Source organism: Onychostoma macrolepis, chromosome 03, assembly GCF_012432095.1.
Source record: "Onychostoma macrolepis isolate SWU-2019 chromosome 03, ASM1243209v1, whole genome shotgun sequence".
NCBI lineage: Eukaryota > Metazoa > Chordata > Actinopteri > Cypriniformes > Cyprinidae > Onychostoma > Onychostoma macrolepis.
In genome coordinates, this window is record NC_081157.1 from 23813336 (window position 1) to 23837871 (window position 24536).

Below are 24536 nucleotides of genomic sequence, written 5' to 3' on the forward strand. Positions count from 1 at the left end.
TCGTAGCTTTCTACCACTAGAGGGCAGTAGAGATAATAACTATTTTCTATGAGACATGAAGCTGTTTCGCCGTCAGAGAGCTTCACAGCAGTAAAGGACGATGATGAACAGCTGTTCAGTTTGTAGCCTAGTCCAAAATCCAGCACAAGGGTGAGTACTAGTAGAATTAGCCTATGATATTTTTCATATTACTTTGGGTAGGGATTTGGGAGTTTAGAGTTTTATTCAGCGATCAAATTCTTCCCATTAAAAGTTACCGAATATAGTAAAATGTCTTTTCAGCACATAAAATATGATGATACAAGAACATCCTGTCAGGGTTTAGTTTGTGATCACTGATCATCATAGGCTACATTAGTAGAGTTACAGTTGAAGAACTTAAAGAAATGACCACCACAAACAGGTTGAAATATTGCCTTTATAGTTACTGTCAAAATAAACATCTTACAATAACATTTTAGCAACATGATACAATCTTTTTTTTTTTTTTTTTTTTTGTAAAATACATTATACACAACAGATTGTAAAATAAAATATTTTGCTTTATTACACGTTCAGTAAAATTGCTTTGGTTTGTAAAATGTTTACAATAAATTAGAATTAGTTAGAAAACATTTGGCCTTTTTTGGTCATTGCACATATAAATGTCAGTGGGAAAACCCCTCAGTGTGTTCAGAATTATAAAACAATGCCTTGGGTGTTATGCAATTAAACAAAGCATTTTGTTTTTAAATAAGAAAACATTTTGCATAGGCAAAGTAAAAAAGTAAACAAAACAAACACAATCAGATGCATTAAGCATTAAACCAGCTCATTTTAACATAACTACAGTATAATGGGATGTCTCAAAACTCATGTTTGCAATCAAAGTTTAGGCTTAACAGTCAAAATTTCCTTCTTTTTTTTTTTTGAGGACGCCCAGATGGATTTGTAATGTAATATTGTTTGATACAATTCGAAATGGTTAAAAAAGTCACAGTGATATTATCACAGATGATCCACCTCATCCTCGGTAACCCAGAGGAGTCATCAGAGAGATATTCAAGCTAAAGATGAGACATTAACCCACTTTTGATCCAATTCTGCAATACAGGATCATGGAGACAATCATCGCTGCAAGCTGAGAATGAGAACAGAGAGAGAAACAATTTTTAGTTTAAATAAAAAGCATTAGTGTCACAGTACTTCAAAAATGTCATAAAGGGCTTTTTATTTCTATATATACTGTACATACATTTAGGTTGTATTATTCTCCTTATGGAAATAAATGCGTTAACCATCAAAGACTACAGGCAATCAAATTTTACTCTATTTATTTCCTTAAAAGGAATAGAATTTGCTGACAATTTAACTCCGGCCATCCAAGGAGAAACCAATTTTTGGAGAAATGTAGCATTACATCACTTGTTCATCAATGGATGCTCTGCAGTGAATGGGTGCCGTCAGAACGAGAGTCCAAACAGCTGATAAAAACATCACAATAATACACAAGTAATCCACACCACTCCAGTAGTGAAGTGAGAAGTTGCATGTTTGTAAGAAACAAATACATCATTAAGACATTTTAACTTTAAACCGGCGATTCTGGACAAAATATCCGTCCATAATTCATAATAACGCTTCCTCCAGTTAAAAAAGTCCATCCCCTGTTGTCCTTTAACATCTGAATCCACTGACATATTTGTTTTTGCTTGTAACCGGTGCTTGATCTGTGCATATTTCTCTCCTGAATCAGACGAGATGACTTTTTCACTGGAGAAAGCAATATTACAGATGGAGGACTTTTAAAAATGTCTTAATGATGGAACTGTTTCTTACAAACAGGTAGATTTTGTCTTCACAAGATGTTAATTAATGGACTGGAGTGGTGTGGGTTACTTGTGGATTATTGTGGTGTTTTTATCAGCTGTTTGGACTCTCATTCTGACGGCACCCATTCACTGCAGAGGATACACTGGTGTACAAGCGATGTGATGCTAAATTTCTCCAAATCTGTTCTGATGAAGAAACAAACTCATCTTGGATGAGCTGAGGGTGAGTAAATTTTAAGCAAGTGAATGATACCTGTAAAGACAACAGGAAATCAAAACTGACCATATTTATTCGCTTAATAAATGTATCTGGTCTTATTGTTATTATAAAGAAATGTTACTACAAAGAAGCTTGTTTTAGTAACAAGTTTCTCCACCTCCGGAATGAATTGGACTCACAAGAGCTAAGACTTTTTTTTTAAATAAAACTGGATTAAAACGCAAAATATCCATTTTCATTTCCAGTGTGATAACTGAAAGTGACAAAAATGTAGCATACCATTTAGCACATTTTCAGTATCTCATCAAACATACCGTACAAAGTGTGCACAACTCGCTTTTAAAATGTGAACATAATAACTGACAGAAAGAAAGTGTGTCGGTTACCTCAAGAGCAGCTATTCCCAGTGCTACGGCTATAATGATAACTGCATTATCATCTACCAGCTTCTTCAGTGCTGGGAAACAACCTGGTATAGTCTGAGAAACAAAAACAAAAAAATAGACAAAAGTTTATGATATTTATATGCTATATGATAAAAAAAAAAAGCATGAAAAGCATGCAAACTAGAATTGATTCAAGCAATAAACATGCCAAAAGATAAACCCACCGAATTAAAAGCTGTGATCTCAATGCATGGCACTTTATAACAGCACTGAACTGGGTAACTCTTGGTGTCGTTCACAAAGTAAGAATTTGTGAAATCTGTATAGTTGTTGAATCCACAGCACTTCAGCTAAAGGAGAGGCAGGAGAAATAAAGAGTTCTGACATTAGCTAAATTCAGCCAAATATACTTGGAGTGATATTTCTGACAATGGACGTTAACATATAAATACTTGTTTTACTTGCTCAGGTGTTGTGGTACAATTTTTATGACTGTTCTTATGCAATACCATTTTTATATGAGGCACAGATCTCAAAATATGAAATGCACAATATTAAACTGGAAGATGCTTAGGTATTATTTTATTTGATAATGTTTGGGATTTTTTTTAATGTTAAGAAATGTTCTGTTTCTCTAATAATAATAATAATAATAATAATAATACAACTACTACTACCAATAAGAATGATAACCTAATAATAATAACAACTTTTATTTTTCTTCTTCATCAACTTAAGCGTCACAAACCGTGGTCATGGTCGTGTTCCAAAGTCCAGTGACGTCTTTATTTTTCCCATAATCGTTTTTGAGGCTTTTCACAACTTCGTTTCCCAACTGTTTTATCAGGTTTTCAGTCTGAAATATACAAATGAGGAGGTTTGAGTATTTCTTTGAGTTCTTTACACACAAAGGAGTATGTTTAAATATGGTGTGTACAGACTTACCAGAGGCTTAAAAACCAGCAGCACAATTGCTCCAGCGACTTCAGCAATGAACACAATCAGAATAATGATGAAGAACTGAGGAGAGATTGACAGACAGATTCAATGAATGAACAAACAGACAGAAGTCCACCACAGTATATGGCCAGTATATACAATTTACAGTGGGTACGGAAAGTATTCAGACCCCCTTTTCACTCTTTGTTATATTGCAGCCATTTGCTAAAATCATTTAAGTTCATTTTTTTTCCCTCATTAATGTACACACAGCACCCCATATTGACAGAAAACCACAGAATTGTTGACATTTTTGCAGATTTATTAAAAAAAGAAAAACTGAAATATCACATGGTCCTAAGTATTCAGACCCTTTGCTGTGACACTCATATATTTAACTCAGGTGCTGTCCATTTCTTCTGATCATCCTTGAGATGGTTCTACACCTTCATTTGAGTCCAGCTGTGTTTGATTATACTGATTGGACTTGATTAGGAAAGCCACAGACCTGTCTATATAAGACCTTACAGCTCACAGTGCATAATCATCTAAAGAACCTTTTGTGGAATAGAAAGGTTCCTTGGATGTTGAAGATTCTTCACGGAACCAAAGATGCCTAATAAGAAGCTTTATTTATAAGGGTGTACACATTGTGTTTCTTTGACGTACCAGCAGCAGCATACACCTGCTCTCTTTGATCGCTCCACAGCAGCCCAAGAAGCCCAGGATGAGCAGCACAGCGCCCACTGCGATGAGGAGGTATCCCACGTTCAACACCTGCCCCAGCTCACCTGGAGCTCCCTGTATATTCTGCAGTAAACTCAGGACAGACCCACTGTCCACCTTCACCCAGATCCCCACACCCAGAATAGCTGCTCCTGCCAGCTGCACAACAAAAACACAAATAGATTTGATTCAAGCATGTGCATTGATCCTCATATCAACACCCTAAATGTATTTGGACCACTAAAATGCCACTGTTGAAAAAGCAGCAGAGGCGTGTTTTTATAAATTTGCAGCAATATGATTTGCATTCGACCCAGCTAAACCACATGGAAATTAGATGATTTGCTTGTTTGTTTGTTTTTATCTCTTACTTAGATCTAAAGAAAAAGCAACCTTTTCATCACACTTCAATATATGAGTCAATATCTGCTAAGGGGTAATAATGGAACAGCAGTTTTTTCACTATTATTTACAACAGGATCTGCATTTTCATGGATTTAAATAAAAGACTTTAAATCTCTCTCTCTAACTCTTACGCATGTTATCATGTCCGTCAAAAAATCAGGCTGGCTGGCGTTTGGAATATTAGAACTAAAAACATTGACATAACACTCTCATGGGCATTATTACCGTATGTTCTATCTGTTTTCAAATCCACATCATTTGAATATTACAACATTGATGTCTGCAAAAACATTACATGCAAAATATACTACAGTATTTACGAGAAGAAGAGGTCCAGAAAATACACGCATTTCCTGGAAAACGCACACATCACTTCCTGAGAAGACGAAGAAAATAGTGGCCTGAGTGGCTTCAACATGCTGTCTGTCAGAAACCGTAACGCACACGAGTATACATTATACTTCAGTCTCTGAAATTGACAGGTGGTTTTACTTTTCTCAACTTCTCAGTTGTTTACAAGATTAAGGCAATTATCAAAGTTTGATAACTTGGACAACTTTGATAACTTGGACAACAACGATTTGTTGCATTTAATAACCCCTTTGGAGATTTTGAACCATATGTGATCCTGGACCACAAAACCAGTCTTAATTCGCTGGGGTATATTTGTAGCAATAGCCAAAACTATATTGTATGGGTCAAAATTATACATTTTTCTTTTATGCCAAAAATCATTAGGATATTAAGTAAAGATCATGTTCCATGAAGATATTTTGTAAATTTCTTACTGTAAATGTATAAAAACTTCATTTTTGATTAGTAATAAGCATTGCTAAGAACTTCATTTGGACAACTTTAAAGGCGATTTTCTCAATATTTTGATTTTTTTTGCTCCCTCAGATTCCAGATTTTCAAATAGTTGTATCTCAGCCAGATATTCTGATCCTAACAAACCATACATCAATGGAAAGCTTATTTATACAGCTTTCAGGTGATGTATAAATCTCAATTTTGAAAAATTGACACTTAAGACTGGTTTTGTGGTCCAGTGTCACATATAGTCACTTCGCTGAGAAAATAGCAGCTGAGTACATAGATGTTTTGGAGTGAGATAAACTATTTAGAGTAGATGCATCTCTGTGTTTATGCAAATCATGGCCACAGTCACCGGACATTAAGCAGGTAAACCTGACGTGATTTGATAGAATTATTTTAAACATAACCAGTGCAAACAGTGAGCTTTACTTACACAGATGATACCATTGAAGAGAAACATCATTATTTTCAAAAATCCAAAGCAACCCATTTTTATTGGATGGATATGACACCTGAAAAAAAAAAAATAGAATAACAATTAACAACAAAGAACTGTTTTTTGTTTTATAATTATTACACTCATTTTGTGTTTTATTCCTAAATTAATCTTAATCTTTACACACAATCACTTAGATGATTTTGTGAAACAAAGTAAACCTTAAATCCAGGAAAAGCTGTGAGGATAAGACGGTGGTTTTGCTGTAGTAAATAATTTAACTAGAACTCCCGTTAACCCCAGAACGCTGGTCTCACAGGTCAAATGTTCATGTGAACCATACAAACTCTTTAATAAGCTACTCTTGAAAAGCAAACTTAAAATATTGTCACACTCTAAAAAATATGCCTCACTTTAAGTACCTCAAACTAGTGTTTGCTCTTTGCTCAACACTAAGAACTGGTCAACAAAGGTTAATAAATGTGAGAATTTATGAAATTAAGATATATAGATATAACCAGAATAAGGTGTGTAATTCCAACAAATGCAATACAATACTGTGCAAACATACTCTTTAAGGTCAGATGCGCGTTTTAATAGTGTTGTGAATAGACCAAAGGACCTGAGGTAATATTTAAAGAGTCTTTGAAACTGCTTTTTGTAGGGAACACAATGGGAGAGACAAAAACCGTTCTTTACTTTTCCACACACACAGTCAGGTCCAAAAGTCTAAGATAAGACAAAACAAGATTCTGCACTATTCTAGGTCACTATTCAAATGCAAGTAAATTAGTGACATTGAGCTTGTGACTCCTTGCACAGATGGTCAGAATTTGGTCAGAACATACTCAAATAAAATAAGAAAAATAATAATAATCCAAAACTATAGCTTGTATTTTTATTTGGGCACATGTTTTATATATTATATATATTGTTTATAATAATAAATTTAGAACTATAAATTTTTATTTAAAAATCTAGAATTTTTATACATTTCTTAAAAACATCAAGTAATATTTGATATATATATATATATATATATATATATATATATATATATATATATGTGTGTGTGTGTGTGTGTGTGTGTGTGTGTGTGTGTGTGTATGTGTATATATATATATATATATATATATATATACACACACACACACACACTTGTATTACATGTAAATATAATTTTAAACTGTCATTATGAATGTTGTCTTTATTTGTGTTCAAAACTTTGATAACCAACGCTTGATTACATCGCGAAAACACTTACTGCCAGTGACTCTATGGAAACAAGGGGAGGTGATTTTACGAGAGCATTTCCTTTAAAACACAATATAAAGTCTGAGAGAACACAGTGCACCTTTCAGAGAGGCATTACTGTAACCCGATCGCCTCTGAACACACATAACGTCATTTAATGAGCTACACTTCTGCTTCTTATAAGACATAAGATCTATAAGATCCTGTCAGGTGATGAATCACTTCCTGCTATGAGCTCAGGTCACTTATTATGGCTTTATAGGACTTTAAATAGGTTTGAGCGCACCTTCCATAAACCTTTAAGGCCACTTGTAACCCAAGGGTTGAGCAGCACTCCATAAGAACCACCACATAGCGTGTGTGTCACATGCACTACTCACGTCTCTAATGGGAGGTCAGAGTTTGTTTAGGCTTAAGATGAACAGAAGGTTCTAATCGGGTCATTGTCCAAAGACAGAGGAGATAAACATTTAAAAACTATCAATAAAGTACTATTGATGCTACATGTTTCGCAATTACAGACTGTCAGAGTTACTGTCAAATGTGCTGAGTGCCAATAGCATATAGGCTTCAAATGTTATGACAGGTTGAGAAATATAATTTAATTTAAAAGTCTGCTCAGGCCTCCTCATTATTTGAGGAATCATTGGACTATATATATATATATATATATATATATTTTTTTTTTTTAAAGAAATTAACACTTTTATTCGGCAAGGATGCATTAATTTGATCAAAAGTGACAGTAAAGACATTTATAAAGTTTCATAAGATTTCTGTTTTAAATAAAAGCTGTTCTTTTGAAATGACAACGCAATGCATCATGGTTTCCACAAAAATATGAAGCAGCACAACTGGTTTCAACATTGATAATAATAATAAATCATGTGACACTGAAGACTGGAGTAATGATGCTGAAAATTCAGCTTTGCATCACAGGAATAAATTGCACTTTAAAATAAATTAAACTAGAAAGCAGTTATTTTAAACTGTAATAATATTTCACAATATTACTGAATTTACTGTATTTTTGATCAAATAAATGCATCCTTGGTGAGCATAAACGTCTTTTAAAAATATCGTACCAACACCAAACTTTTGAACGGTAGTAAAAGTTCTCTAAACAAGCGGATGATTTCATATCATAATGATTTTAACATTAAAAGGCCAAAAAGTCAAGTCAATTTTTATCAGTCTGCTGATTCGTCATGTGTCAGTTGTCATCTAAAATTCTTCCGAAATGAAACTAAAAGCTTTTTGTCTCACAATCTACCAAAACCAGCTGTTTGCTTTCATATTACGGTGATTTCAGTCTGTAAACTATTATTAACCTAATAATCACCCATGAATATTTAACAGTCCATGGAGACATGAGGAATAAATAAACCTGTTAACAAAAACAGCATGTTAGTCTTTTGTAAGCATGAGTCTTTGAAATGAAAATGCTTTCTACAGACGTGTAGCCTGCAGCACACACAAGTGTGCTTGTTTTTCCTAGATGATAATCATTCATGGGGTGTGTTAATGTTTACTCTCTGTGTTCTGCATCATTAATCTGGTTTTGGAACCCCTGAAAGGCGATGCTCAACTAGCCTATCGGGTTTCCTCATTGTGCCATAATTTCAGACGTAAATCAGAGGCAACAGTGCATGGCAAAAGCAGTTGCAAGAAATGATAAAGGAGGCTTTGTGTTAGTCAGTAGTGGACATTGTTTTTCTGGATACTGTTCATTTCCGGGAGAGATGGAGACGGACAATGTCCCTTGGAGATTTTTGACAACATGTAACCTTCATGTATTATTTGATAGTAGAATGCATAATATATTAATGATTGTTTAATGCCAGGTTAAGTATTACACAGATATTTTTAACTGTCCATTATAATACAATTCATTTATTAATAATAATAATAATAATAATAATAAATCGGTCAGTATATCACTGAATCCCCATTTGAAGTCTTGAAAAGGTTTTACAAAATGACTTCTCAGTTGGACCTATAAACATCTCTTTGTAAAGAGATTAATCATTACTTAATATTTGCGAGTTTACTTACAAAAACTACCATGCACTCTCAGGAAAAAAAGGTACAAAAGCTGTCACTTGGGTGGTGCCTTTTCAAAAGGTACATCTTTGTACCTAAGTATCCATATTTGTACCTTAAGGTTCATTAGTACCTAAAGTATAAATATTAGTACCTAAAAAGTACAAAAGTATATGACTGCTTTCATACAGCTTTTGTGGAGTACCATGCTACTATATGAGTATGGCAATCATTTGGTACCATCTTCTTATAAAAAAAATTGTACAGTAAAGATATCAGCTGGGAAAAGTATGGTACTTTGAAATGTATTTTTAAATAGTGCTAATACTATATGGTACAAAATACCATATAGTAGCCTAGCATTATTATTATAATGCCATGGCAATAACTTTTTTTAGGCTGTCATGGGACATGTATCATATTCATATTCATAGACATCATATGCATCATGCTGTGTCAAAAGTTTGGGGTCAGTAAGATTTTTTAAATAAATAAATATTTTTATTTAGCAAGGATGCATTAAGGCAAGGGTGCATTTTAAATTAAATGCTGCTCTTTTGAATTTTCTATTCTTCAAGAATACTGAAAAATATGTATTTTAAAATATTAAGCAACAAAAACTGTCTTCAACATTGATAATAATAATAATAATAAATGTTTTTTGAGTAGCAAATCTGCATATTAGAATGATTTCTGAAGGATCATGTGGCACTGAAGAACATTCTTTAAAATTCAGCTTTGCATCACACCAATAAATAATATTTGAAAACATATTTAAGTAGAAAATAGTTATTTTGAATTGTAATATTACAATTTTTATTTATTTATTTTTACTGTATTTTTAGAACAAATAAATGCAGCCTTGGTGAGCATGTTTCAGAACTGTACCATGGTATTTTCAACAGAATTAGCAAGCGTTTTAGGAGGGAGGTCAAACGACAGTTCACATCATTGAAGGAAATGTGGGCGACAAGTAAGACTTGACCAGTGAAGTGATGCGGCGTTAATTACAGCCACACTCACGCGCCGCAAAACAATGACTCAGGACAAAACAACACGGATTTCTCAGGAGATCTCATTCCGGATGGACACGACACGGTCGTGAAGCTGTGAACATCACACACACACACGACATGACACCCTAAGAGCTGTTAAAACACTCATTAAACATCGTCCTGCATAAACAAGCACAATTACATAGGCTATTAGAGGTCCTCATGAAGTTCTTTACTTCAAGGTATTTTAACGCTACATTTAGTTCAAGGTAGGTTTAACAGTATTTCACGATATATCGAGTAGCCTAGCTTTACAAAGGAGAATCTCTTACCTTTAGTCAAATGTTTGAGGTTTGCAGATTCGGTAAATCCCTGAGTGAGTGACTGACTGATGAGCGGTTACGCGCGCCTGCTGTTTTTCTCTCCTCTGTCGCTCATGTGAAGCTGCTTTTACAGAGAGGAGGGATGGAGCGAACAGGTGGGAGTAACACACCACTCCTCCTCCTCTCTTTCTCTCTCTGGAGAGGGAGAGATTGGGTGAAATGCGTCTGTAGTCACGGAGACTCGAGAAATCACCCGGGTTCAGTCCTCTGAGGTTCCTGATCAACACAACAACTAACTTTGTGTCAACAGGAACATGTGTTGGCAAAGCAACATTTTAGGGGGATATGCGTATACACGTTTATTGTGTACTAATGTTTCGTCATGAGTAGGATTGTAATAATGGATTAAGAAAAATATAGGAGGAAATCATGACATCAAACGAAAGGTACAAAGGATTCACGCAAACAATAAAACTGAAGTTACAATCCTGACGGATCCCAAAACCAGAAAATCAAGAAAATGAAACCGTGATCTACAAGCGGAACAAAAGAATCGAAAAAGTAGGCTGGTGTGATCTTTGTCTGACAAAATGGATCTTAAAATAAATAAATAAATAAATTAGGGACAACTTTTGTACTTATAGGTGCGTTAAAAAAGTATATTTTTTTAACTATAAAAGTATTTTTGAAAGGAAGCTTAAAAGAATTTTAATTAATAGACCTCAGATTAAACAGTTAGTTAAATCATTCAACACGCAAATGCTTTAAACAAGTTCCAAAGAGAAAACGTTAAGGAAGGAAAGGGCTGTAAAAACATGGAAAAAACTTGAAAGTATGTTCAATACAAGTTTACAAAACGAATTTTAAAACCAGAAGTTATTACAATTTATAAAAAAAATTAATTAATTACAAAATATATATAAAGCCTATATAACTATTATTCCATAAAGAACCCTTAATATCCATGGAACATTTTTATTCAAAAGATGAAAATAATCTAAAGAACCAAGAAAACATAATGGTTCTTTTAACAACTATTCAACCACAATGATTCTTTAATCACTACAAATTGCTCCCCCATTTGGACCCTTTATTTTTAAGAGTGTATAGACGGTCAATGCAGGTACAACATGTAGATTAATAAGAGGAACATTGACGACAGTGTTCCACCTGTAGACAAACCGGCATTTTCCCAACCAATTAAACAAGCAGCCGTCACTGTTCCTGACAGTCAAGGCCTCGTGTGTAGTTCTGTCGCAACGCCCTCACATAACACTTCAAACACGGTCATTGTGCTTTCAGTCACTCTTTAATTCGTTCATCCAGAAACACTGCACGGAATCCGTATCTCTTAATCAAACATTTTCCAGGAACTTGAAAAATGTAAGAGCATGATGTACAGATGATAAAAACAGGACATTTACATTAAGAACTACCACAAAACAAAGAAATGCAAATGAATGCAGCACAAGAGGAACTTTCTTTACCTGAGAGTTGAAGTATTCAATAACACTTCCCTGTGCAGTTCATACTCAGATCCATTCTCACAAATTATTACTGATGATCAGCATCACAGGGTTCCTGCTTTTCACGGACCAAAGAAGCATAAACAAGTGAAATGTTTTTTTTTTTAATTTTTTTTATTTAGATAATACTGCCAGATTCCATCCGCACAATTTACTTGTTTTAGTGCACATATTCTGAACAATTGTGTATTTGTTGTATTTTTGGAATGTTTACCTGTTGACATTTGCATTTAAAATAGCATCAGGTAGGTCAAATATGACTGTTGAAAGAGAAAAAAGCAGGAGGAAAGGTCGATATTATCAACACCACCAACTAAGAATCTACAAATATATAATCATGTATTTATACATAAGTATATAGTTGACAAATATATGTTGAATCATGAAGGAAATAATATCCCTTTGGTTAGAATTTCAGCTTACTAAGATTCTAAAAAAAAAAAATAAAAAAAAAGATTCTAAAAGTTTGGAAAATTCTGAATTAAACAGAAGAAAATAAATTGGTAACACTTAAAGGGAAATTCACCCAAAAATGAAAATTCTGTCATTTACTCACCCTCAAGTTGTTCCAAACCTGTATGAATTTCTTCATTCAGCTGTTGAACAAAAAAAGATATTTTGAAGAATGTTGGTAACCAAACAACTGGTGGTAGCCATTGATTTTAATAGCATTTTTTTTTCAATGCTATGGAAGTCAATTTCTATGTGAATTCTTTGGTTGCCAACATTCTTTAAAATATTTTGTTTTGAGCTCAAAAGAAAAAAGAAACTCATACAGGTTTGGAACAACTTCAGGGCGAGTAAATGACAGAATTTAAATTTTTGAAAAATGAAAATTTGCTGAATATTATCATCAGGCCTTCCGAGATGTAGATAAGTTGGTTTGTTGACTACATCACTTGCTCCCAATGGATCATCTGCAGTGAATGGGTGCCGTCAGAATGAGGGTCCAAACAGATGAAAAAAACAACAACACAATACTCCACACAACTCCAGTCCATTAACATCATGTGAAGGCAAAAGCTGAATGTTTGTAATAAACATCCATCATTAAAAGTTTTTTTTTACTTTAAACTGTTTCTTCTGGCTAAATTACAAGTCCAAAATCCATAATATTGCTTCCTCCAGTGAAAAAGTCATGTCTGAATCAAGAGAGAAATATGCGCAGATCAAGTACCATTTACAAGCAAAAATAGTCCAAAACAGTTCTAAACAAATATGTTTGTGGATGTTGATGTGAGAGGACAGCAGGGGCCTGTACCATGAAGCCGGATTAGCTGGCTAGCCAGGTAAGTTTCAGTTTAGTTTGCACCAATCCTGGGTTTTAGGTACCATGAAAGTGGCTTGGCTTTTAGCTGCGTTCATTACCATAGTAACTTACACTGCACAGCTAACCTGCTCCGGGGCAGGTTATGTTCTGAGTTAGAGATTGCAAACTGAAATTGGACCAATCGGATGTGAGCAAAGTGACACACGTCTGACACAAACAAAAGTCACTCCCCCAGTTTCTCTTCCTACAAATTAAAGGTCACTATGAAGTACCTTAAAAAAAAAACAACAACAACAACAAAATTGTCTGGCTTTATATGATAATTACAATTTACATATGATTTATATTATTATTACTCCATTACACAAGCACTTTTAGTTTAACAATTATTATAAAGCATTTATTTTAAATGAATATTAATATATACAGATCATATGTAATATAAATAAGTGGTAGAATCAATAGATAACACTTTAAAAATGGCTGCATGTGACCTTACATGTTTGAGTCTCTATCGTTATATATTATCAACTATATAAACTAACTTTACAAGTTTCACTTGTGACTGCACTGATAGAGCAAGATAATTTCCTTCATTTGTCCTCTTTCATGGACAAGTAATTCAGTGGAAATGCGTTTAAATTCCTCATATTCTTTAATCTCTTAACCTTTAACAAAAGAGTTTTGTATCTCGCGGACTCTCTCGCGAGAAGTGAATCACACTTGATCTGTGTTGTGATTGGCTGTTCGCCACTGATGTCACACATTCATGTGCACGTGCTCCATTAACTCAGGATCAAGCCTGAGTTGACAGAGAAAGTTGATGATCAGCTTCATGGTACCAACAAAGCCAGATTGGAGTGGTTTGCATTTGTCAAGTCAAAACTTATCCTATAACTCTGAATTTGTTCATCTGCCATCATGGTACAGGCCCCAGGTGATGGACTGTGAAAACGTTATTACGGATTATTGTGATGTTTTTATCAAATAGTATGTTTTGACTCTCATTCTGACGGCACCCATTCACTGCCGAGGATCCACTGGTGAGCAAGTGATGTAATGCTACATTTCTCCAAATCTGTTCTGATGAAGAGACAAACTCATCTACATCCTGAATAGCGAAGGACTGACATTAATGGATACATTTTGTAAAAAACGAATGTGTTGATTGATAGTTACGTGCTTACAATTTAAGTATATGGGGTAAGTGTTCAACCAAAGCTGCATTGTAGCTTAAGTTATAAATAATAAATACAACAAGTTGGCGAAGAATATGTCGGGCTACATACTATGTTCCAGCAGAAGTTTTTAAAAATGTGGATTGGACAAGGCAATGTAAATAAACTGTATGGGTTTCTGCAACAGCAGATAATTATACTTTATTTTACCCTGATTTGGATCATAATATTATGATTAAGATCTTAGATTAAGAAAAAACTGGTGTAAACATTAATATGTTTGTTCATACAGTGTCAGCAGAAAGTACAGTTTGTTTTTCTGTGTCCAGCACAGGAATGAACTAAAAACACACTTTAGACAGACAACAAAACAAACTGTTTTGATTCTCTTGATCGATGTCTCTGTGTTTTTGCATGTCATTTTCTGCTCTGAGTATCTATCAAGCATATTTTAGGTCAATACCATGACTTTTTTTTCATGAAAATACACCTGAAAGTGCACAAAATGCAATTACTGCTAAATAAACACTTTGTTCCACATCCTTGATAAAACTTTTCACATACTCATGAGTTTTTTTCTTTAAGTGTCTTTCAGGTGGGCTGTTTGTCTGGATGGCTCTTGAGTTTGTGGAACTTGACGCTGTCGAGTTTCTCGAAGCGTTTGCCGCAGTGTTCGCACGTGTAGTTGAAATGCGCTTCAGATGTGTGTTTCCTCATGTGCCAGTTGAGTGACGCTCGCTGTCGACACTGATACCCACATATCTCACATCTGTAAGGACAGGTTCGAGAAAAACACTTATGAAGTGACATGTATTGAATATGGCAGATGTGCCCATAAGAATCTCGGTCGTTTCACTGAACTCACTGTAACGGCGTTTCTCCTGTGTGCGTTCGTCTGTGCACCTCTAAGTGATTCTTGCGTTTAAAAGACTTGCCACACGTTTCACAGATAAAGTCTCGCACACCTGCATGAAAGAATGCGAAAATAGTTTTCTAATTACTGATAAATAGAATTAGTTGATTAAAAAACAAAAAAGCAATGAAAAAAGCAATTTAAGTAACATTTAAATTATTTTTATATTATCACTTCACGAATAATAATGTGTGCAAACCAGTGTTGTTATCAATAATGAACACATTATTGTGAATGCCTTGAAACAATGTTTTTAAATATTTTTGTAAACAAAAACGTATTCTGAAAAACTGAACAAATAAAAATGAATATATATGCATGCACACAAATATATCATTAGTGAATTTTAAAAAATTAAGCAATTTAAGTAACGCTTAAATTCTTTTTAGATTATTACTTTGATACATGTATGAAAACTAAAATGAAAGCATTTTTGTAAATGTCTTGAAACATTTTTGAAAACATTTTTGTACTAAAGAACATTTCCAAAAACTGAACAAATACATTTTATATATGTGACCCTGGACCACAAAACCAGTCTTAAGTCGCATGGGTATATTTGTAGCAATAGCCAAAAATACTTTGTATGGATCAAAATGATCAATTTTTCTTTTATGCCAAAAATTATTAGGATATTAAGTAAAGATCATGTTCCATGAAGATAAATTTTCTACTGTAAATATATCAAAACTTGATTTCTGATTAGTAATATACATTGCTAAGAACTTCATTTGGACAACTTTAAAAGGCAATTTTCTCAATATTTAGATTTTTTTGCACCCTCAGATTCTAGATTTTCAAATAGTTGTATCTCGGCCAAATATCGTCCATTCACAATCAATAGAAAGCTTATTTATTCAGCTTACAGATGATGTATAAATCTCAATTTTGAAAAATTTACCCTTATGACTGGTTTTGTGGTCCAGGGTCACACATATACATACATATATATACATATATATATATATATAACAGATAAACTACAAATGAAATAATTATGAATACATTTTTGTTTTGGTCAGACAGTATATTGTAAAAGTTCACCATTTTATTACCTGCCTTAATTAAACTGAAAATGTCACTAGACAGCTGTGAGAAATGCAATGCTGGTAAATTAACTTTGACAGCCATAAAACTGTTAGATTAATATAAAAACTAAAAACACTGAAAAATTACAACTAAACTAAATCTGCAGCAATAAAATAACAAAAAAACAAAACTAATTAATAAATGAAAATTAATAAAATATACATTTGTAAAAGAAAATTACAAAAAATAAATTAAAAGTGAAAAGTAGAATTAATGTTAAAAGCTATAACAGTACAACAGTGATACCAAAGTAACACTGGCACAAGCACATGTAATAATTGATGACTGTACCTGAGTGTATGATCATGTGCCGATGAAGATGGTTGGACAGATAAAACTTCTTCCCACAGCCTGGATGAGGACACACTTTGGTCCTGCCCTTCCTGTGCACCAGGTTCACATGATTCTGTACAACATACATCATAAAAATCATTATTTAACTTACAACCACAAGCAGACAGTGTGTTGCCAACAGTACAATATGAGCTCCAAGAGATCTTGCACATGAGTGTTCTGTTAGAATTTACTTTAACATGACTTTTTACTTTTTGAATGAGTTACATAATGTCTCAGGTGGTTTACAAAAATAGACTAATATTAGCTTTTTTGATGATGCTGACTTCACTATCAATAAAAACCATTAGGTTTTTTCACAAAATTAAAATAAATAAATAAATAAATAAATAAATAAATAAAATATATATATATATATCAGCTTTAATACCTGATCAAAATAGCAAAAGCAGTCAAACGTCAAAAGTTTTTGTTTTACAGTAAAAACAGTAATACTGTGAATATCACAATAAAAAAAATAACTGATTAATCTCATAAGCAAAAATTAACCAACCAATTAAATATTTAGCAGATTTACATTCCAACGTTTGCAATATTTAACCCACCCTGCATGTAGGGAAATTTCATTTCCTGTTGCTAAGGTGCACCAAACAATCAAGAGGCATTAGAACGCTTCCACTGACTTGAACAATAAAATGGACAAAGCACCTGGCCGGTCAGATTTACATCAACGCATTTCACGGTGTATCATTTTCCAGCTTCTATTTTTAACTGTTTGTACTGTGGCATTGGTTTGTGCTCTCAGGGATTCTCCGGCCGCAGTCTCATTAGACATGCATTGCACACATGAGCTCACCTGGAAACTGCTAATGGCCACATACACCTGACTGCAGCCTTCATACGGACAGTGGAACATCTTCAGCATGCCGTCCGCCTCGATTACTGGACCCCGCCGGCTCCGCTTAGACCTGACACAAACACACCCCACTGAACTCAGAGCAAATCACAGTTCAAACACAGTGCTGATGTCCCAGACTGAGTGACTTCAACTCATCTTGTAGTGTAGAGCATTGTGAAACACAAAGCAGCAAAACATTTTTGACATTTGTGAGGAGTTTTTAGTTCACCGTAAAGTAATAATGCACAAAATATGATGATTTGGTGTCCATGAAGATATTAAGAACCATTCTTAATAATTGCGCACCAATAATAACTGATAACAACTGAGCAGCAAATCAGCATATTAGACTGATTTCTGAAGGATCACGTGACACTGAAGACAGTTTTTACTGTATTTTTGATTCAAAAAAAATAAATGCATCTTTGGTGACCAGATAGGATTTCTTTCAAACGTTTCACCAGTAGTCTCTATCAATTTACGTATTCTTTTAGGTTAGAGGTCATGTATAAACCAAACCCAACTCAATTCTGACAAATCACTTCCTGCAATTTCTCCTCATAAGGAGTTGACTAATCGCCGGAAAAATCAGGCATGTGACACAGTGTAACTATAACGGTTAAGGCGTGTATAAAATTAGGACACTTAGGTGTCTAAAGTCTGATGTCAAGGAACGAGTCAATATAAACTACTGATTTTATTTTTTATTTTTTTTTACAGTTTTTGAAAGAAGTCACTTCTGCTCACCAAAACTGCATTTATTTGTTCAGTAAAAAGAGTAATATTGTGAAATATAAAAATTTTAATGAACTATTTTCTATTTGAATATACTGTATTTTAAAATGTAATATTTCCAATGATCAAAGCTGAATTTCAGCATCATTACTCCAGTCACCAGTGTCACATGATCCTTCAGAAATCATTCTGATATGCTGATTTGCTGCTCAGTTGTTATCAGTTATTATTGGCGCGCAATTATTACTTGGTGCGCATTTTTATGTTGAGTTTGAAACTTAACATTTTATTAAGTCCTTAATATTTTTGTGGAAATCATGATACATTTTATTTTCAGGATTCTTTGACGAATATAAAAGAATAGTATTTATTTCAAATAGAAATCTTTTGTAACATTATAAACGCCTTTGCTACAGTCATTTTTAATCAATTTAATGCATCCTTCCTAATGCTAATGTTAATTTCTTCACCTATTTTTATGTGCATTTTGGAATATCGCATAAAAAAAAAAAACACGCTGAATGGAAACGCCAAGATGCGCACTTATTGAGTAGGAAAAATGCGCATAAACTACGATGGAAACACATTTACCGAATAAACTCCATCTCGCATGCCAAAAGAAGTCACGTGACTTTGCAGAATGGGACAGGATAACTTGACTAACCAACGGACCGATCTCATTGCACAGCATCTGAAACGTTGTTTTGGTTGTTCTGAAATGCCTGAGCAAAGTCTGTCAAAGTAGGCCTATTTCTGTATAATTGTCTTACACGACTGCGTTCCCAAACAGCAGTATCCACCTCCGAAAGCAATGACTTTATTGTCATTTTATTGTCATTTATTGTGTTTCGTCTGCTCGCTCTGAGGCGCAAGTAATTTTATCATAATATAATAATTTTCATATAAGTGGCTTCTCCTACTTTTCTTAGTGATATTTAGTGCCAGTTTGTCAGGAAGTGACGATTTTTGACACATTGGATGGATATTGGCCTTATTTGCAAATGTTTAATGCAATAAGTTCAATTTGAATCTTTGGATAGAAAACATGGCTACTGACACCAAACTTTTCAATGGTGGTGTATCAGATGAAGAAAAAAATTAAAAATACAAAGACTAGAGTTTTCATGTGTGGCTGTGTCTACCGTGACAAACTATAGGTTCACACTGACTGACCTACTGAGAGATTGCTGAAGCGCTTTCGAACAGTGTGTTTCTTCATCGGGATGCAATAACCGCTTCTCAGCCAGATCTGGAATCATTAAACATCAACAGAACATCACTGTTTTAAAGCTCAAAATCCTTAAAATAGCTCATATTACTGAAACTGGTTAAACTGATACCAAGCTCACGAGGAAGTAGTTAAAAGCAGTTAAACAGTTTCAAAGCACACATTACTAGTACACTATGATTGACTAATGAGTCACGTTTAAGAGCTGAAACACATGACAGGTCAGCAGCATGATCTCACTGTACCGGCGCTGGGACGGGAGCTGGCTCCTGATGGACACATCTGATTATACGACACGTCCCCGATCAGAGTACATGTGACCTCCTCAACATCACCGCCTCCCACGTTCAGCTGAATGCCTTCAGACGTCAGAGCCTCATAACTGGGTCCCGTAATTATGATCAGCTACGGAAGGGTGGAGGAGGGGAAACAGATAAGGAATTAGGTAAATCTGGGATTAAAAATTAAAATTCTGTCAAGACCAAATTAATTTCTTTCCTCTGCTGAACACAAAAATAAAACATCCTGAACAATCAGTGGTCAAGTCCATAAAAACAGTCCATAAAACCTATAGACTCCATTTTCTGCATATTCAAATTTCAAAGTCATATGGACGACTTTTATGGTGTTTTATTGAGATTAATGATGCTTTTTGCTTTTTGACCACCTAAAACCTATAAAATCTATATATAGGCTTTTATAACTAAAACTACAACTAAAGAGAAAATAAAATTTGAAGTTCTGAATTGTACATTTATGTAAAGAACAAACTGCAAATAAAGTTTCATTTTATCTTCTAGTACAATTTTGACAATTATTATTGTATTTTTATGGTGCTTTCTGCAGTTTGACAACCCCTAGCCACTACACTCACTCAAATAAATCAGTAAATGATCCTTAATTACTTTTAGTTACGCTGAGTATTGGAAAAGTTTCAAACTGTAATACCTTTTTACAAGCTATATATTTTATACATTAACAAAGTCTCATCAAACTAAAAATGCCACTACTAGACAGCTGTGAGAAATGTAATTGGATTAAAAAAAATATCAATGGATACATGAACTTTGTAGCCATTAAATACTAAAAATTAAAATAAAATCAATTTGACAATTTTTGGCCACTAAACTCACTACAATAAAACGGAAAATTATGTGTATTGCAATTTTTTGTATAACTGTATAACCTTTTTTTTTATTACATATACATTTGATAAATTTAATGAAGGCTCAATAAATTGAATAAACAGCTTTGAGAAATGCAATTGCTTTGAAAAATGAAGAGTTGTAAATTTATGTAAACTGTGATTATTATTATTATTAATAATGTAAATTGATATGGCATTATCATGCCTTTTAAGCATGCGGAAAAAGCAGCTTGCAAAAACTGTACTGTGTACGACAGACAAAAGAAAGTCATAAAAGTTTTGCAATAACATGCAGTTGAGCATAATTGCTATTTTAATTTAGTAGTTCTTTTACCAAAAAATATGATGCATGAATATGTTATTCAAGGGACAGTCCACCCAAATTGAAAATTATTTCATCATTTTCACAACCCATGCTTTTGGGTCCCACTGACTTCCAAATGGACAAGAAAATACTATGGACGTCAAAGGGGACCTGAAACTGTTTTTTTGTTTTTTTTAAAACTAACATTCTTCAAAATATCTGCTTTTGTGTTCCACAGAAGAAAGAAAGTCATACAGATTTGGAACAACACGAGGGTGAGGAATTTTCATTTTTGGGTGAACTATGCCTTTAAAACACAGGTGATGAGTTGGTGTCCACATATTAAAAGACATATACTCCAGACTTATTTGACTGCAAACAGTCAAATGGGGACACATTCTGACAATGGTCACCTGGACGTTCTCTTGCTGCGTATCCATAGAGGACTTATTTACATGTCAATATAGACAATGGAAATCAAGCATGTCCAATGAGAAAGCAAACAGGAAGCAGTAAGGAATGTGTGTGCCTTACAATGCAACAAACACCTTAACACAGTAAAACACCTTTATAATAACTGGTTTCTCAATTACACAACAAGGGCTGTGCTCATAATTAAGCAGTATCATACTGTTTACTGCATACTGCGCAGCATGCACTTCTTACTGCCTACTGCTATTATCTGAAACAAAGCGCATTATGCAATCATTTTGAATGTTTTTTATGGTTTTAGTTAACTATAATAACTCTGGTTTACATCTTATGAATAATTTTAAATGACTTTTCTAGTCATTTGTGATGAAGGTTTTTTTTTTTTTTTTGACGGCATAATTTTATTTAAAGGAATATTTTGTTTTATTTGTAATTAAGTCATCTTGTGGCCCCCTAGTGGATCTCTTCTGTTTCCTTTGACCTACCTGAGATCCTTCCAGTGTGGAGCGCTGGTCTGGCAGCTCACATCCACCCATCACCGTCTGCAGGTCCTGACTCTCAAACAGTTGGCTCTGCGCTGGGGCGGCCGCTAACGACGGGACACTCTCCACCCCACCTTCTCTGGAACAGTTGGCTCCATCCTCCCTCTCCTGTCTGTCCGTCAAGGGCGCTGTGACAACCACGCATTCGTAACTCTCCGTCAAGCCGCCTCCACTGTCCTCCTTCTCTAAAGTCCTCGAAGCATCCGTCTGTTCCCTGACAGGCCTCATCTCCGCATCCTGACTCAAGGCTTTTCCATCGGACTCGGCTTCTCGGTCCATGAGCACCTCCATCTCCCACTCGGCCTGGTTTCCCAGACAGCGCTCTGAGGCGGGAGGACTGCTGTGGGCCGCAGGGGATCCTGGGAGATCACTGAGGGACGTGCATGCCATCTGCTCCACATGATGATCCTCGTCTTCAAAGTCATTAATGGCGTCTGTAAGATTAAGAAGAGATTTGACAAAAATTTGACAAAATTGGTTAGACAAAAAATTAAGACAAAAATGGGGGTTAGTGAGCTGATGAAAAGCTAAAAATTAAATGAAATTATACAAATAATGAATGAGAATCAACATAAAATTTTAATAAATAAACAGAGCTGTGCATAAAAATGAAATAAAATGTTAAAAGCTTGAGGGTTTGAAATTTTGAAAGTGAGGAATTTAACAAAATTTACAACAGTATTTTTTGGTATTATTTTTTATAATTAAGGTAGAAAATAATAATATAAAAATATATACACAAATATAAAACATTTTAAGTTAAATACAATCAAAACAAAACGCTTACTAAAAAGATTAAATATTTATCCGTTTACTTGCATACAGTGTATTTTTGTATCACTGATATACTATTATAGTTTAGGTAAATATTTTGAATTCTAATTGATCTGTTGGAATCCCAACAATATGACATGAACATAAGATTTTCATACCCTGCTGCCGCCCGTGGTTTTGCAGTTTCCTCCTTTTGGTGTTGATACTCTCATTGACAGTAGCTTTCTTCTCTGGAGGCCTGTCCTCCTCATCCTTCTCCATAACACTGTCCTCCATGTCTGACTCGGACTCACCTCCTGCAGGCCAGGGCAGGTTCTGCACAAACGAATGACCTGCCACACACTGCCACAGTGCAGATGTAGACAAACCCACAGTGGGCTCCACCGCCTGCAGCTCAGGCTCATGCTGACACGACTGACAGTGACCTTGATACCAGCTCACCACAGTCTGCAAGCTGGTGGCAGACACCTTCTTCTCTACAAAAATAAATAAATAAATAAAGACGATACACTACCCTTTTTTAAATAAACGAATGCTTTTATTCAGCAAGGACATATTAAATTGATCAAAAGTGACAATAAAGACATTTATAGTGTTACAAAAGATTTCTATTTTTAAATAAATGGTCATCAAAAATCTTGGCCAAAAAAATATTTCACAGCTTCCATAAACATATTAAGATGCACAACTGTTTTCAACATTTATAATAATCAGAAATGTTTCTTAAGCAGCAAATCAGCATATTAGAGTGATTTCTGAAGGATCATGTGACACTGAAGACTGGAGTAATGATGCTGAAAATTCAGCTTTGATCACAGGAATAAATTACATTTTTAAATATATTAAAATAGAAAACTTATTTTTAATTCTAATAATATTTCACAATATTACAGTTTTTAGATCAAACCAATGCAGTCTTACTGAGCATAAAAGACTTACCAACCCCAAACTTTTTAACAGCAGTGTATCGAGAGAGGCTCAGGAAACACTGCTTTTGGAAATTAATTAGGTTAAATAAATATTACTCACCTTTCCTGTGACTGCTGCATTGTTCAGGAAGGGGTTTCCTCCTAACCATCACAACGCAAGAGACATGTTACACCACTGATGTTAAAAAGAAAAGCTACATGAAGCTGAATAGTGACCACAGCTGTCTCTGGTTCCCCCTTTCATTGTATTGAAAGTAGCTTGTGCTTTCTGCTTAATACCTCTTTTTGTGTTCTACAGAAGAGATCAGATTATAGTACAGATAGCATGTACACAGTATAGTGTATGTAACTGTTTGGTACTTCATACATGTAAACAAACAAAAATTAAGCAATAAGGTAGAGCCTAATAAATAGCAGTATCAGCGTACCAACGAACACTTGTAAGATCCAAAGAGAAAACGAATTTTGTTGTATCAGGCAGAAATATTTGTGCACACAACAGTCCACGCGTATATGCATGCATGCATTGCAACGATGCCACATTTAGCCACTGCACAGTGATTCTGAGTGATGCATGGTCAGATATGGCGTTCATGAAATCTCAATACGTACTTGCCGTATTTCTGCTGGTATTTTTCTCCATATGCAGAATTGAGCAGGATCAGATACTCGGCGAGCCCCGCGTCGCTCAGGCTGGTGCGCCGGCGCAGCTCGCTCCAGACCTGATGCGCTTCTCCCAGATAAACGCGCCGCACATCGTACTTCTTCCGCGACTCGAGCCGCCGCTGAGCCCGGTCCGCGTCTGTCAGCCTCGGTCGACCCCTGCAGCGGCGTAAAATGGCTTTGATTTGCTCTCCCGTGGCTTTGGGGTCTGTGTTTACCGCCGCCATGTTTCGTATCAGCTGTTGAGTTGTTATGTTTTG

The 24536-nt window shown here is 34.7% G+C and overlaps 2 protein-coding genes across 2 annotated transcripts; both read right to left on the reverse strand.

Moving 5' to 3' along the window:
* Positions 1-404: 404 nt before the first annotated feature.
* tspan34b (tetraspanin 34b) lies at positions 405-10521 on the reverse strand. Its single transcript, XM_058771226.1, has 8 exons — positions 10364-10521; positions 5737-5815; positions 4026-4241; positions 3363-3437; positions 3166-3273; positions 2642-2767; positions 2418-2510; positions 405-1120 (listed from the first exon to the last, which is right to left on the reverse strand). Exons 2-8 carry the CDS (start codon positions 5791-5793, stop codon positions 1061-1063), a joined length of 735 nt encoding a protein of 244 aa, XP_058627209.1. The 5' UTR covers positions 5794-5815; positions 10364-10521; the 3' UTR covers positions 405-1060.
* A 1070-nt stretch (positions 10522-11591) lies between these two features.
* On the reverse strand, positions 11592-24523 carry znf653 (zinc finger protein 653). Its single transcript, XM_058771225.1, has 10 exons — positions 24226-24523; positions 23714-23754; positions 22843-23160; positions 21854-22344; positions 19731-19890; positions 19431-19506; positions 17481-17592; positions 16622-16736; positions 15194-15293; positions 11592-15097 (listed from the first exon to the last, which is right to left on the reverse strand). Exons 1-10 carry the CDS (start codon positions 24501-24503, stop codon positions 14920-14922), a joined length of 1869 nt encoding a protein of 622 aa, XP_058627208.1. The 5' UTR covers positions 24504-24523; the 3' UTR covers positions 11592-14919.
* Positions 24524-24536: the final 13 nt, after the last annotated feature.